General features: G+C 42.9%; 1 protein-coding gene across 2 annotated transcripts in view; it reads right to left on the reverse strand.

The window, feature by feature from the left end:
• Positions 1-16,702, reverse strand: part of LOC6620232 (dnaJ homolog subfamily C member 16) — a 222,929-nt gene that overhangs the window by 56,988 nt on the left and 149,239 nt on the right. For both annotated transcript variants that reach the window (XM_032719507.1, XM_032719506.1), the window contains exons 8-9: positions 11,788-12,030; positions 11,506-11,731 (exon numbers count right to left, since the gene is read on the reverse strand). In XM_032719507.1, the coding sequence (XP_032575398.1) occupies positions 11,506-11,731; positions 11,788-12,030 (469 nt within the window). The remainder of the gene's footprint in view (positions 1-11,505; positions 11,732-11,787; positions 12,031-16,702) is intronic.

A 16,702-nucleotide genomic window follows, 5' to 3' on the forward strand; every position in this document is an offset into this window, starting at 1 on the left:
CACTTTTTGACTCGTTTGGTGAAAGGCAGCTGGCGATTGGAATACCAAGTACATGTACTGGGGATTTCAGATAGCGAACCCTAAAGGAAAACAGCTGTACAACGCAATCATCAAACCGCATCACAAACTTAACTATGTTTCCCCGGGAGCGCCTACTTCTGGCCAGAAGATCCCATGAAGCTTCCAGATTTGATTGACTTTGCCATCACAAAAAGGATATCCCAATCAATGATTACAGCTGCGGCAATTCCAATTCTCTTTCATCTTTTGTTCCACTTACAACAAATCAAGCGACCGTGTAGGCTTACAAGCAATAGGACCAAATGGGCGAGGTACCAAAAATATGTTTGTTCCCATACCGGCTTTTCTAGCCTTCTGGAAACCGAGCAAGACATTGATCAGTTTGCTGGTGATATAGAATCAATACTTGTCGCAGCAGCAAAAGCGTCAACCCCAGAAGACAACCATGTATGTAGTATAAAGTTTAACAAGACAAGTAGAGATATTAAGCTGCTTGTGCTTGAAAAACGACGACGTCGAAGGGAGTGGCAGGAGCACAGATCAGCTAACGCAAAGAGTAAATTAAAAGCAGCTTCTCGCAGACTTACCAAAGAAAGAAGAAGCGGACGCACAACTAAGGTACATCGAGAATCTCACTCGCACAGGCACAAAGAACTCGTTGTGGAAAGACCACATGAACCTACAGGCACCAACAGAAACGGTTGGAAACTGGTCTCGCAGTGGCACGGACAGAGCAAGAGTCTTCGCTGATCATCTTAAAAAAGTATTTCAACCAAATACAGCCACTAACTCATTTACTGTCCCGCCTTTAACTGCATCTGACTTAGCATCACAAGATCCTGTAGAAATTCGGGCCGCCATGCCAGTAGGTATCACAAGGGGATCAACGCGCCACCAACGGTGGTACGCGCCGTAATTATGACACACTACTGGAAGTGCAACTCCACGCGAGGGCGGCTGGAAACAGGCTCTTAGCTAGGTCATGTCGCTGCTAAGAGTGCTGGCTTATCGTAGTTGGGCTGGAGTTGGTAACTCTAAAAAATTTCCACACCTCCGGGCCGGGCTAAGGTGTCATTCGACCCGTGCCGAGAGTCTGCCAGGCTGGGAAGCCCGTGAAACAACTAGCCCAGTCGCTAACGCAGAGTCCGGGCAAGTGGCGTCCGCCCGGTCTTGTTAGCCTTACCCGGGTACTGCGGATCTCTGCCCGGGTGGACCGTTTATTTCACTGCAACTTGTGGATACTATAAACAATAGACCAAAAAACAATAAAATACCTTAACTCCCCTTGACGGAGAGCGGCCTACTTCGGTGGTAACACCAAAAAATGCTCCTAAACGGAGTGTGCCAACGGCACAAGCACGCCCAGTTTCGGGAGCGAGAATCGAGCCGCAGAAGCTTTGTCTGTGGCCAAGACACCGCAGCCGCTAGAGCAAAGGCCCAACTCTGCTTCGAAGAGGGCAAACTCTACCCTGACGCCTCCGACGGAAACGCCTAAGAGGCAGAAGGTAGAGAAGAGCAGGGCACTGACTGCTCCCTTCGATGGCACAAGTACCTCAAGGGCTGCAAAGGCAACTGAGGTACGCAAGCCATTATATGCGGCCGTAATTGGGGCCATTAAAGTTGCGGTCTTACCAGAGGGGTACCCCAAAGTCGTCCTCAGCAGTGAGAACCTCTCACAGCTCGAGGACGCACTACTGGAGGAGATAGTCCTCTCAAGTTTGGAGGAATCCACTTCATGGTGGGTCGCCTGATAGTGGACTGCCGAGTCGCTGCAATTAGCAGTCCCCAGCCTCAGTAAGTGGAGCGGTGTCTCCCTGGAGGTAAAGATGAGCGACGACTTGCTATACTCACACATCATCACCATCTTCTGCCCCAGGACAGGGGACAAAACAACAAAGTGGATCATGGAATTGAAAAGGATGATTTATAAGGAAACAGCATGCCTTGGACACTGAGAACTGGCGTCTCATATCAAGGAAGAATGAGGGTGGTGGCTAGCTCCTCAGCCTTTGCATTGATGACAACTCATGCGCCAAGATTATCTCTAGTGACCACAAGCTGAGCTTCAGGTTTGGAGACATCTCAGTTTGAACCACAAACAAAAAAGAAGGCCAAAGCGATCAAATCCGGCACGAGACAGGTCGAGACTCCTCGAAATCTACCAGTCTCCGCGGAGAAGGAGAAGCCCAATAAGCTCTCCGAATCCAGGGAGAATCTGGCGTATGATGAGGATCTTGATGCGACCATCATCGAGATGGGGGTCAGACCCCGTTATCCTCTCAGGAGCTAGGCATGGAACTAGACCTGCTGAGTAAGGAAGAATCGATACCGGTGGATGGTGATCTGGGTATCTCCAGATCAGCAACGCCGACGATGGAGCCGATCATCTAATGGTCGGACGTACAGGGATAGCTCAGGTGAACATCCATCGCGCCAATGCGGCCTCGGCTGTGCTGGCAAGGATGTTCACCAAACAACATCTTGGGCTAGCCCTGGTACAGGAACCCTGGTATAACCAGGGAATAAAAGGACTGCACGTGAAGAACGCCAAGGTAATTTGGGATCAACGGGCCTCTAGCCCTAGAGCCTGTATCCTGGCATGTAGAAGTATTAATTATTATATACTTATAGAATTTCTCACGCGGGACTGTGTACCAATCGTGGTAGAAGATGGGGGAGCAGCCAAGATGACTGTGGTGGCATCGGCATAGTTTGCTGGTGACGAGGCGTGCCCACCGCCCGAAATCACTGCACTGGTTGGTTGTGATGCAAATACACATCACGTGATATGGGGCAGCAACGAGGTAAACCAAAGAGGTGAGTCACTCTTAGAATTTATCTTGAATAACAATCTAGAAATCCTAAATGTCGGCAATGTTTCGACATTTGTTACTAGGGTAAAAGGTTCTGGATATTACACTTTCCAGCAGATCAGTGGCTTCGCATATAAGCATCTGGCACGTATGTCCTGAGGAGTCAATGTCAGATCACAGAATTATCCGTTTTAACATAGGGCTAAATCTAGAATGTAGCGAGCGTAGGCTCAATCCCAGGAATACGAACTGGGAAGGGTTCAATGCCTCCTTACTGCGAGATCCAGTTACTAGGGTAGTCGGGAAACTCCGTACCACTTTAGAAGTGGAGTCCGCCGTAGAAGATATTAACTCGTGTCTTACTAACGCGTTTAGAGAAAACTGCTCCCTTGGTCGAGCCAAGAGGGAAAAAGATGCTCCATGGTGGAACGACCAATTGGAGAAGTTACGGAAAGCGACAAGGCGTCTCTTTAACAAAGCAAAAAGAGAAGGGAACTGGGATGCCTACCGGAATAAACTGACCATGTATAACCATGAGATCAGGAAAGCCAAACAAAGGAATTATAGAACCTTCTATGAGGCAATAGTAAACACATGTGAAGGCGCAAGACTTCACAGAGCAATCTCCAAAGGAATGCCAGAATCAAATCAGACACTACTTACGGAGGATAACTCCTATACTATAGGAAGTAAGGAGAAACTTGAGCTACTACTGGCTTTCTGGGAAGCACGCTTCAAACAGATGGGAATACACAGGTAACGGCACAAAGTAGACCGTGTGCTACTGATTGGGCCAAAGCAAAATCAATAGTAACAACGGAGAGATTAAGATGGGCAATTGGTACATTCCAGCCCTACAAATCTCCTGGTCCAGATAGCATTCAGGCAATCCTGCTACAACGAGCGCTAAATCAGCTCGCAGTGCCGATCAGGAAAATACTGATCAGTAGCCTAGCTTTAGGACACATACCTACTGCCTGGAGTATAGCAAAAGTGGTCTTCATTCCAAAAGCTGGAAAGTAAGACATCACTGATCCGAAGTCGTTCAGAACCATCAGCTTGACATCGTTTTTGCTAAAAACGTTGGAAAAGCTAGTGGATGTCAGCATTAAAAGCACTCTGCTTGTAGAGCATCCGCTCCAACGGACGCAGCATGCCTACAGGGCGGGCAGATCCACTGATACTGCCCTATATCACCTGAAAAGCCTTATTGAGGATTCACCTTCTTATAAGGAAGTGGCGCTATGTGCCTTCTTAGACATACAGGGTGCATTCGACAATACCTCTCATGAGGCGGTCAACGCATCCCTGGCAAGAAGAGGACTAGATGCAACAACCAGCAGATGGATCAAATCACTACTGGCATCTAGGCGAGCCATGGCCTCTATAGGAAGACAGTCGTCCACAGTATCTACCACAAGGGGATGCCCCCAAGGGGGTGTCCTTTCGCCTCTCTTGTGGTGCTTGCTGGTAGACGAGTTGCTGGACAGACTGACCCGCTGATGATATTGTCATTATAGCCAGAGGTAAATATGAGGAAACACTCCGCGATATCATTCAACTGGGCCTCAATATGACCAGCGAATGGAGCAGGGAAGTAGGCCAGAGCCTTAATCTTCGCATAACTATTATTGTTCTTTTCACAAATAGGGACAAACTACAGAGAATGAAGGCAATAACCTTGTCAGATTGTCGCATAGAGGCCAGCAAAGAAGTTAAGTATCTTGGGATAACCCTCGAATCCAAACTTCGCTTCAAAACTCATGTCGATCACACAATTGATAAGTGCACCAGAGCACGAATTTACATATTTGGAGTTGTGGCCAATTTCGTAGCAATATGATGAACTAAAATAATAATTAAAAATTCACGCACTGACTATTATAATTTTAAAGTTTTTTAAATTCTTGAATTGTGTATATGTAATTATGTGTAATACCACGGGGAGGCCATAACAATGTTAATGGGGTCCTATATTTATTAGGCCTGCGAGTCGACTTGAAATATTTTAATGTTTAACATTAAAACATTTCCATGTTCCCCAATTAAGTTATTTTTCTAACTATTTTTTTTTTATATTTTGCGTCCATTTTTCAGTCGCTAATTATTTAAATATCGCTCATTTTTTTATTTATGAGATAGAATGCTGAGCATAGATTGCTTTTTTTGTCTATCAGCTATCATCACAATCCACTTGCAATGCTTAAACAGTAAAACTTTTATAAAATAGACAAAAAAAAACTGAGTATAATGCGCATTTTAAATAATAAAAATGGTTCATTTACATACATCATATTAAGTCAAATGACTTAATAAGTATACTAAATAATTATAGCAAATACAAAGGAAATTATTATAACTACTGTAATTTGAAACATAAATTTTCCAAAAAGAAGACATATTGAGAAATAAATATTTCATAAAAATTAATAAAATAAATAAAAAAAATGTAAAACTGTTTAATGCTAAAGTCATATCTGGAGGCACGAAGTGCGGACACAAGCACTCAACAATAACTGCCTTATTAATTTTTCTCACGTCGCAAGGTGAATACACTAATGGCAAGTATTCTAATATAAAGTCATTTTCGAAATTTAGTTTGTGATGTACATAGATTCGGCTATTACTATTTTTAATCTTTATTTAAATAATAATAACGTTAAGGCAATGCAAAATAAATAATTTATTAGCTATTTTTATGATTTTTATGAATGAGGTCATCGATTTAAGCGATTTTTAATAAATGTATTTTATTTAAGTTGGCTACAGCGAAATTCGGCATCGATGCGCATATGCATGGGTTACGAAAGCGAATGTAAAAGAAGACATTGTTGCAGAGCGGACGGAATAACCCTAAGACCCGGCGCCAGTGCAAGAGAGAGAGAGATGCTGCCGCAACTTCTCTGCATAGATAACGAACGAATTTATTGCACATCTGAGGTAGAGCTTAATGTGCTCCAAAGTGTGCATGTGTGCAATTAACAAATGTAGAAATAAATTATAAGCAGCTGAGAGACCCGACATCATCAAAGTCAAATTTCCGATTCATGTTCCAATTACATACACCCACATATCACTACAATTAAAGACAACAATATATTAATCCCAAGAGATACAAGCAGGTATCTACGTATGCTGCGAAAACTTTATCGAATTCGCAGAATTTCTAAGTCGAAATGATCGATACGAAAATAGTTTAGTTCCCAACTAACAAAATTATACAAAAGTAAATTACCGAAAAAATAGCCGAACCTTTACAGTCCCCTTTTACTAGTTCCGAAAAAACACTTCCAGTCTCAGAGAAAAAGAAATAGGGTTAATTGGCATTGTAAGATTAATAAAGAGTATTACCTTAATTTTATATAAATTTCCCCTACCCAGAATTGATGATTTGTGGAACAACTGGGAGCTAAATATTTTTTATGTCTCGACTTAACGTCATTCTCGACAAGCAACAGTTCGTTTTAGACGAATTTTTTCCAAATAATAATGCCTAGGAATTCCCGGGACTAGAACCTTCGCAAGCATTCGCTTACCAGGACAGTTTAATAAGCAGAGGTTTTTATCAAATGCAGGGACTACAACCTACAAACATGTTCACATGAACATGAAGCATGTTCATTTTTAATGCATAAAGCCACATTTTAGGCACATACAACGGCTTCTTGTCACATGACAAGACAATGCGAATCGTCGATAGCTGATTGTAAATGCTGAGGCGGGCAAGAATAAGTTTTTTTTTCGAAAGGAATACGGGGAATTCCTACTCCCCCTTTGTGACATTGTCAGCTATTAATTCAGCCCATTTCGCCGCCAAATAATATAATAATATAACAATATAAGCAGCTGGTGGTGTTTTTCGCTTAAGAGTGCAGCGTTGATCGACTTGCCCCAATTTTCCAGCGCCTGACCCATACCGAGAATCTTGTTGCACAGTCTTGAATGACTTCAGCAGCGTCAAACTCTCTTTGGGACATCGAATTATGTCGGTCCAATGGAGATGCCATCAAAGAGCTACAATCACATCCTTGTCGTAGTGGAAATAGCACCAGTGTCGAACAAGTCGTATATTCCAGTCAAGTATTGTCTGATCGAGGTATTGATTTTACATTGTTGGCGTTCATGGAGTATTGTGAGTTAAGCAACATCCATGCGGATCTTGGACCGGCTGCAATTAATTAAACGACTTGATGCAGGAGCAGTATAAGAGCTGGCTAAAGAAAGAGATCGACAAACACCCCGAGAGGGCATCAAAAGGATACAGGACGAAAACAGATATGCTCTTGATCTTAAAATGAAACAAGAGCGGCTCTATCAACTTAATGATTTATTAGCGATAAAACGAACACAACACGGAGAAGAATCATGCTAAGAATCATGGACGGTGCAAAGTTGATCGCATAGGAGACACAAAAGCCTAATTTAAAACACCTACCGTCATATTCTTGTGCGTGGATATGCGTAGTTTTGTAGGGTTTACAGTAACAAGAACAAGAGAGCTAAAAAGAACTTTGTAAACCCCAATATAGACACCCTTTTTATGACAACCTAAAAAACATCAAGTGCTCCAACTTATGATGCTGTGGATTGCTAATGACTTCTAAATTCGTAGCTTGACGCAGGATTGACTGACCTCTACGATGAGAAGCAACAGCGAAGCAAAAAAAAAAACGTATTTGATATTCGTCACTCCTTTAGTGACGCCTTGACTGCGACATTTGATTTTCTCAAAAGCAGATGAAAAATCCTGAAATGAAACCACACGGTCCGCCAGCTACTCGTCCTTTTGTGTTCGCTCCAGGGATGTGGATCCCGACAACAGGGGTGACGCCAGAAGCTTAAGATAGGATTCAGGATCCCTTCTTCATTTCCCTCCAGGCTGTTCCTTAACGACCATTGGCTGAACAGTTACTCCATGGGGCCTGTACCACAACGGGACTCGCCCTTTATGTATTCGCCCTTAAAAATTCACAACTGTATGCGTTAGCCGTTAACTGTGCTCGCGGCGGTTTACCCTCCCTGTCCAGCTCTCGCTCTGCGATTTGGCCTGTGGGTGTGAACCGCTCGTTGTGTCGATACCGCGTATCGTAGTCCCCATTTTTCCACATGCTCCAGGATACAAATCACCGCCGATCCTTCGACTGCCTTGTGTCCTACACCTTGGGTTTCCAGAAACTTCTCCGATCACACTGGTGCGCCCGATTTTGCGCAACCTTTTCATATTCTAAGTTTGAAGATTTCCTTAACTTTTTCCATGTTTGTGTATCTCTGCCCGTCCCGGTGACTGTTTATCAAATAACAGGCTCAGCATCCTTATCTCTCTCCCCTGCGTGATGCACGATTGGGAGTGAGTATCAACTTCGTGACAATCGTTACTCGTCGTAAATCGTTTACTTCCAGGTGCAACTCCGTCCAGTTCCTTGATCGATCCCTGTGAACTGCTCGATCATTGCTTTTCTCTCCTGTTGGCCCTTTCCATCGGGTTCTCTTGTGGGGTGTATCTAGCCCTGAACTGGTTTTGAATGTCCCGCTCGTAAATTGTCCTACCTGTATACGGAGTGTCTCTGTTGTTACCTGTTGTTTTTTGAAAATCGGTCCACCAGAACCAACAACATCGAATACCCGTGCTTCCTTCAGATAGGTGTTTCTGCGGCTCATGTTTAGATTTCTACGTTTTTGTTCGATCCACGTGCATCTCTGGTTGTCAATTTTTCGTTGTACTTATCATGCGACGTGTTTCTGGGAGTGCGTCCGCCAAGACGCTGGCTCTTGTTTTGCCGAATTTTGAGATCCTTCCAAACGGGCTCTTGATGCTATTCAGCCACTTCAGGGCCATTTGATTTGTTAGCCCTCCCGGTATGGTCACTGTTTCCTGATTGCCAACACTATTTCTGAACACTCCTCCTCCGTTGCAGAATAGTTATTTTTAGATATTACACGCTGGACTTGAGCGGAATAGAATATAATAGCACCGAGCCCGTTTTCGCTGGAGTCCGTCTGCAACACAAACGTCTTTGCGATGCTTGGTGCTCCAGAATCGGAATGCCGACCAACGTCACAGCTGCCGGATAATGGTGCGGACTTTGAACGAGCGTAAAGAGGAAGCTTCGAGAACTAACACGATATTTTTGGACCTCTGACCCGAGGGGGCCGTGCTCAAAAGGGTAATCGCGGCCTATATAAATAGACGGTGCAGGCGCACATTAAAGCATTCAATAAGAAATCCGTCAGTAATAACACTCGGTACCGCGAAAGCCAACTGACAAATCACATCCAGAGCAAAACTGAAAGGAACGTGACAGAATCGGCCATAACACGCGTGTGCTTCCGGATGTTTGCAAAGGTAGTTCCAGTTGGTCCGAACGGACGACGCAGCTTAGGGTACCGCCAACATAATATAGTAGGTCGAGACGCGGGAAATGACACCGCAGAAAAGACGGCGAGGGCCGTGGAACTCCACATCGAGTGATTCTTTAATAAAAAAAAACGTAAATATGAAACACTGTCTTTTTCTTGGTCGGGCAATTACACAAATCATAAATGTGGTGGGACTAACAAAGAAAACTCTCTAATCTAGCCGATGCAACTCGTAGCGAGGAAAACCAAGAAAAACAGCTCCGTACATTTGGCACACAACTAGATTTTCTTAAGCCAGCAAGAGCTGGTCGCAAGAGCACCTCGGGTACACATGAGCAGGAAAAGGAGTTCAAGCCAGGAGATGCAGGGAAAAGAGGGAAACAACGGGATCGCGCCCTCGGCCAGTCAAACGGAACAGAGTCCGATGGCGTGCACAGTCAGCGAATAAGAAGCCAGTAAGTGAGAAAGCCCACAGTTATTGAATATTGAATAAGAGGTCCGATAGTCAGAACGCGCCTACAGTCGGAAGAAAATAGGTCAGTTGGTGAGAACAGTGAAAGATCAGCCAGTGTGCATCAGGAACGGTAGTATGAGGTTGATCACTGCAAGTGAAGGAGCAGTGAAACGCGAATAACAACTCAGCGAAGATACGGGAAAGGACAAGGATCTTGAGTGGTCAGAAGGAGTCATCGTCTGATGTCCTCTGACAGGATCGCTCCTAACAGATCTGCGCTTCTAGGTGCTTGCAAAGGTGGTTTTGGGAAGATGTTAGGTCCAACATAACGGACAATACACCTTGCGGTAACGGCACTATAATATCCTAGGTGTAGGTCCACGGTCAGAAGCGATTGTGCAGTCAGTGGATGGTGTCCTGCGATAGCGGTTCTAATAAACGTACTTTTCCGGTTGTTGAAAAATGTGGTTTGTTAATGACAAGATATTGTAGAGCACTTGGTTGGTGTCCTGTAACGTGAGCGCTCATATCCGGGTGTGTTGTGACATTGGTTCTGACATAGCTTTGGTTTGACATAATGGACGAGGCGCCTTGAAGCCCCACTAGCATACCATCCTAGGTCTTGTGCAAGCCTGCACGGTGAGAAAAGAGGACGCGGAAACGATGCCACACAGCCGACGGCGCAATGTGCAATCACATAGAACATGATTTAAGTGGGGCACACACACAACTCGCAAACGTCGTTAACGTCCTTACAAAATGAAACGACAATATATATGACCTTTTTATTTGTTAGAACGAGATTTTTCAACGATGAGCATATTGCAACTTCTCTGCATATATATCGAAAGATTATCGCACATCTGAGCTCCGAAGAGCTTTATTGTGCCTGCACAATTGGCAACAAGTAAATAGGTTTAGGAACTGCTGGTCGCTGCGAGAACTGACAACAGCATCATTAAGGGGTAGCAGACACAGCTTATTCGCTGCTCCCTTCGACAATCCTCTTGCTGATCTTAGTACAGCATCTCGGGTGACTCCATCTCGTCCAGGTATCAGCTTAACGACTCTCGGTAATGCACAATGCAGGCGTACCAAAAAATGCGCTGGTGTTAAAACATCAAAATCGGTAAGGTTTTCTGAAATGGACACTACCGGAAGAATTAAGATATTTGGCAATGAAGGGTTCTCAGCTCATCGAAGTTCAGAATGTTAAGCTTGGCCGTCTACACTGCAGTCTCCCAAAGCCCACCAAAGTGAGGAAAAGAGAAATAAAACGCCTCACGAATTCCTATGCCTGGCAAAAATCTAAAAACTGCTTCCTACAACTGTAGGAAAATCTTTGATGAGCATCAAATATATTGTCTAGCGTGCAAAAACGGTCCACAGTCGGTGCCAGTGATTTCAATCGCAAAAAATCTACAAAGACGATCCTGTTGCAGATTGTGGATGTCAAAAGTACCGCAAGACAGCAGTCTTCAAGTCAAGAGAGAGCACACAAAAACAACACCAAATAGCACTGCAAACAACGCTCGAAAGAGAGCAAGCAAAACACAAGGATGTAAAAGAAAAAGATTTAGTTCATTTGTTTAATAAAGTGCACAAATCAAAGGAGATTTACTCGCAAAGCGAACGGATTTTTAATAATTTAATTATTAATTTCATTTTTTTATAAACACAATAGAATTATAAAAGAAATGATTAAAAAACTCCGCTCGTTTTAAAAATTATAATTATAAATTCGAACGCAATCTTGTTATTAGTCTGGTGAATTTCTATCGATTTGTCAAAAAAAAACTAGGCAATAGCATTCTCCCTTATTTTCAGTAGAGTATACAATAAGAAAACCTTAATACTTACCTTGGATATCGATAAGTTGGCCATGCGCCTTAAGATTTTCCTCTTCAACTCTAACAAAGTAAATTAATACATATCCGACAGTAAACATAAATGCAATAGTTCCTAAAAGAGAAAAAACCGCCAAAATGTGCTCGTCTTCAATATTATCTGATAGGTAATCGACCACATATAAGAACTGAGAAATCCATTTAGTTAAAATTCCCTGTGAATGCTCGTTAAATAAGTTCTGAAAGATATAATGGATTGTTGATTCGAATAATGTTAGAATATAATACTATGTACCTCTACAATCGCTTCGTAACATAACGCTTCCGAATTTTTTAATAACTTTTTCACTGCATTAGAAATTTGGCCTTTAGTTGAATTTATCAAGTGTTCCGGTGAACTGTTGCCATTCTGTTTCGCAACGTAGACCCAGTCATACTTTATACGTTTTTTATCTCGGCGCCAAATAATGACAATTTGTATAAGACTGTCCTTAAACGATCCTTTGGAAATTGCTTTAATAAAATCCGGTTGACTTTCCTGAAACGCAAAATATATTAATTTATTTACAAAAATTTTAAATGCATTTTCGCAAACCGATGAAAATTTTATATATATAAGAAAAATTATTAAAAAATAAAAATAATGCAGTATATATATATACACATAGGGTTACACACTAGCTGTATATACTTTTCAACGAATCTTGTATACCCTTTTACTCTACGAGTATCTGGTATAAATAGGAACGATGTCTAAACAACTCTGTTCTTACTAGGCAACGCTCTCATGCACCTAGATTCAGGTGCAAACAACTCTCTCTGTTACTAGGCAACGCTCTCATGCACCTAGATTTGTGGAGAGTTTTAAGACTCTTTCAATCGTTATCACAGTAGCGATGGTTATGAAAAAAGACAAAGAAAGAAATACACATAGCATGAGATTATAAAGCGGATCTCATACTCTGTAAACTTCACCTTTCAGCAAAAAAATTGTAACTTACAAGAAACTAATAGGAAGATCTTTTTGGTGATAAAATTTAATTTTAATCTTAAGAAAATAATAGGTTTCTCCGGTATCGACCGTATGTTAAATTAACCGAGTCTTTACCAGCCTATCTCGCTCGCGAGGGAAATAAGTCAGTCACCGATCATAATTTTCTTTGTTGCGCAGCCGCTAGCTGAAGTTGGCCTGGCCCACGTCCTAAGATTCTAATTTGATTCTGTTGACTTGAAAACTTAATGATATTTTGAATGTCATCCAAAAATCTTGATTAATTGTTTCCACAACAAGAAACTGAAAATTGGTTTTAAGTCCGTCATATTCGATGGGTAGCGATACAATGCATGATTATTATGCTTGCTTATCCTCATAATCAGTGTTAGCGTCATCTTCATACATAACTTCTTAAACCAGATCGCTCACATTAGATCGGCGTGTTTCCTTCTTTATCCGTGCGCATATTTTTGCACGACACGATCCCATGGAAGAGCTAAAGCAACCACGACTCAAATGATCGTTTCCAGGCCTGAGTCTTTATACTAGTTTTGCATATATGTGTTAATTTGCTTAAGAATGTGTAGTCATAAACTTTTACGATCCTAATCGTAGGATCATCATAGCATACTTTGTGGGATTTTTGAGAAATATACATCACATCGATCTGCGAATCTAAAGATAATTAGTTTATGTCGTCTAATATAATTCCCAGCTATGCCGGGGGCTGTTGGTGGCCACACTGTAATCCGTTGAGCTTCCCCTAGACGTGAGGGGATCTCTTGTAAGCTGGGGTAGGATAAAGAATTTTTATTTATGTTGAGTGCAACTTTCCTCTTTTAACTACTTGTGGTCTGGTGGAGTAACAGTAAAAAAATAGGATTTAAGGATGTTAATCGGAGTTGACGAGCTTTCGCTCTTTATTCTCAACAATATAAAATGAAACTGAATTAAAAGTATTTCTAAAAGCTCACAAAGACTCGCAGTAGTTGGATTGCATTTCTTCGTACTCCAATGAATCGTAAACAGGTAATGCCGATACAGATCAATGCACAACAAATCGCTGCTTTGATAAATATCATCCGATGTGAATGGTTAGAATCAATCTCTTTCCCGAATTCCTTACTCAACTCCAAGTTACGTACACTAAGCTGGCGAAGAGCAGGCTCAGAATATCTCTGTCGCTACCCCTGGAGCTCGGTAGGTCGCTTTGATACGACTCGCAATGTGCTATCACGCCTGCTTAAATTCCTCAACTTTGCCTCCACACTTTGCCGCCATATTATCGATTATTCGCAGCATAACTCCTTTGCAAGAGACTGGGAACCTTTTCAGAAAATAATTTTATTTTGGGGAATTATACACCAGCGTCTCATATAAATGGCCGTTGTCAATTTGGGTATTTTTATGTGTTTGCAGAATTTAATTTTTAGATTTTGTTAATTGGTTGATTCGAATTTGTACTTAATTATAAATTATACCCGTTACTCGTAGAGTAAAAGGGTATACTAGATTCGTTGAAAAGTATGTAATAGGCAGAAGGAAGCGTTTCTGACTATATAAGTTATATATAATCTTGATCAGGATCAATAGCCTAGTCGATTTAGCCATGTCCGTCTGTACGTCTCTTCGTGTGATCGACGAGATCTCAGGAACTAGAAAAGCTAGGTTGAGATTCAGCATACAGATTCTAGAGACTAAGACGCAGCGCAAATTTGCTGGCCGATGTTTCCACGCCCATTCTAACGCCCACAAGCCGTACAAAACAAAACAGAACGTGCTCTGGTGCTTTGCATAGTTTACTTCCGCATCATAGGCAGTTATCCGACTCATCGTGTCCAAAGCGTTTCAGGTAGCTGCGAAAGCAGACGTTCCCACTGAACAGCTCTGTTAAATGGAACGCCATTTCGCCATGCTTTCGTTCTATCCACGGCCTGAGGTTGGGAATCAGTTGCTGAGTCAAGCGACCATTACGCACGTTGCTTCACATGTGCTTCTGTTCGTGTTGACCTCTTCACGTTGAAGGAGAGACCTCTACCGTGAGTTTGGTTTAGTGACGGTATTCCTGCGAAGGGGCTGCAGATCGTAGTGCCGACAGTCTATGAGTAGAAGTTAGTCCCCGAGCGGAGCTCTCTATTTGAAGCGCTTTTGACCACACCGTGACGGCATATAGCATGGTCGCCCGGGTGACGCTCGTCAGCAGTCGTCTGCTCACTTGTTTTAGAACTCTTGTGTTCAACATTATAGATGATTAGGACCGATTGACTCCTGCTGCTTTCGAGCTAGCGTAGGCAAAGTGTTCTCGGAACAAAAGCCTGGTGTCTATCAGGACTCCCAAGTACTTAATTGCACGAAAGGAGGCCACCGAGGATCTGCCAACTTCGACAGTGGGCGGCCCCACTACCTTCGTGGAGCTCATCAGTACAGCCTCCGTTAAAGGTGTTCCTGATGTCTAGTGTGACCATGAGGCAGTACTCCTTACTTCAATCTGGTGCCTACGATTGATTGGGCAGCTACTTCATCCACTCCGTTGATACATCCACGGTGGATCGCGCTTCCCTGAAGCCTTACTGGGCACGTGAAAGGTCTCCTGCGTCTGATATAGCCCTCTCTAACCGAAAGCACACCAGTTTCTTTAGGAGCACGTTAGTTCTATCGATAAGGCATATCGGCCGGAAAGATGAAAGCTCCTATGGTGGCTTCCCTGGTGTTGGGAGGAGCAACAGCTTTTGTATCTTCCAGCAATTTGGGAAGAAGCCTTCAGTCAGGCACTACGTGAACGCCTTCGCAAAAGAGTCTGGCTGAAGGGAGACAGCTAGCCAAAGCGCCATCCTCTCCTCTCCTTGCTGCTGACCGTGGCGTCAGCCTCGACGTGGTCCACTGTGGCTGGGTCGGCGGGACGTAACCCATCCATCAATGGAAGCAGATGCCCCGCTACACTTCGGCGCTTCGCTGGGTCAAGGAGCGTGGGAGTCCTCGTATATGTCTTCTTGACCACCACCTTGTAGGCACTCCCCCATGGATCGTTGTCAGCAGTGTCGCATAGGTCGAGGAAGCATATCCGTTTGCTATCCTGTATCGCTAGCTTGAGTGCTTTCCTGCTGCTGCTTAATGGTTACTGCCCTTGTAGCCATCGCTGAGTCTCCACCTCGTGTGCCTAAACAACGAGCCGCTAGTGATGGTGAGGCCCACCACAGAGACCAGTCGGGCACGCATGAGTCAGGCTGGGAGGTCTTTACCCGCTTTGCTGGTTGGGCTCTGTAAGGGGGGCGAGTTCACTTCTAATGGCCTCTTGGGTCTGCCATTCTGGGTGCCGTTCTGGTATAGGGTCCTTCGGATCTTGAACCTTTTACCGAACACCAAGCGTTCTTGATCAGGACCAATAACCAAGTCGATCTGGCCATGTCCGTATGAAAAAAACAGAACATAGACCATCAAAAATAAATTTTGTAATAACTCAAGAGAACTTTATGTCATCGAATTGTATGCTATTGACAATGATCAATATATATCCTGTATGACGTCTACTTATAAATCAAAAAAAATTATTAAACAACCCTAACTAGAATATTTAATGACATGGGAAACCCACAGAAAATTAATGCAGACAAAACTCTGGGCTTATGAGCAAACTCTTTGAAAGTTCGGCTGAATAATGAAGGAATACAAATTGATATCACCACGAAAAAAACATGAATAGCAGATGTAGAACGCCTTCACAAAACATGACTCGCAGATGTAGAACGCCTTCACAAAACAATAAATGAAAAAATACGAATTATCAATAGTGAAGATAATAGAGAAAATAGGGATAAATAATAGAAACAATCTTTTTTTCGCACGGGTCCCACGGCCACACCTCCCGCCCAACCGACCGAGGGGCGCTGCCGTGCATCGTACGGCTCGACTCGCGAGAAGATAGACGCGTTATAAAAAAGAGAACAGAGACGAGGAAATGAACACAAAGTAATAAATAATGTAAATAAATAATAACATAACTCTAATAAATATAAGTGTTAGTAGGATCCAATTACGTAATAAAAAAGTTAAAATTGATTGCTTTAAGAGCGGCAGAGAGTTAAGATTACAGATAATAGGACAGAGTCTATTATTGTCAGAACATAATACTCTGTAAGGGTCATGCAACTCATAGTTAGATTTTAATGATTTAAGATAAGGGGTATATAGTTTCTAGTGAATCTACTTGGAACCAAAA

This window comes from Drosophila sechellia, chromosome 3L, assembly GCF_004382195.2.
Source record: "Drosophila sechellia strain sech25 chromosome 3L, ASM438219v1, whole genome shotgun sequence".
NCBI lineage: Eukaryota > Metazoa > Arthropoda > Insecta > Diptera > Drosophilidae > Drosophila > Drosophila sechellia.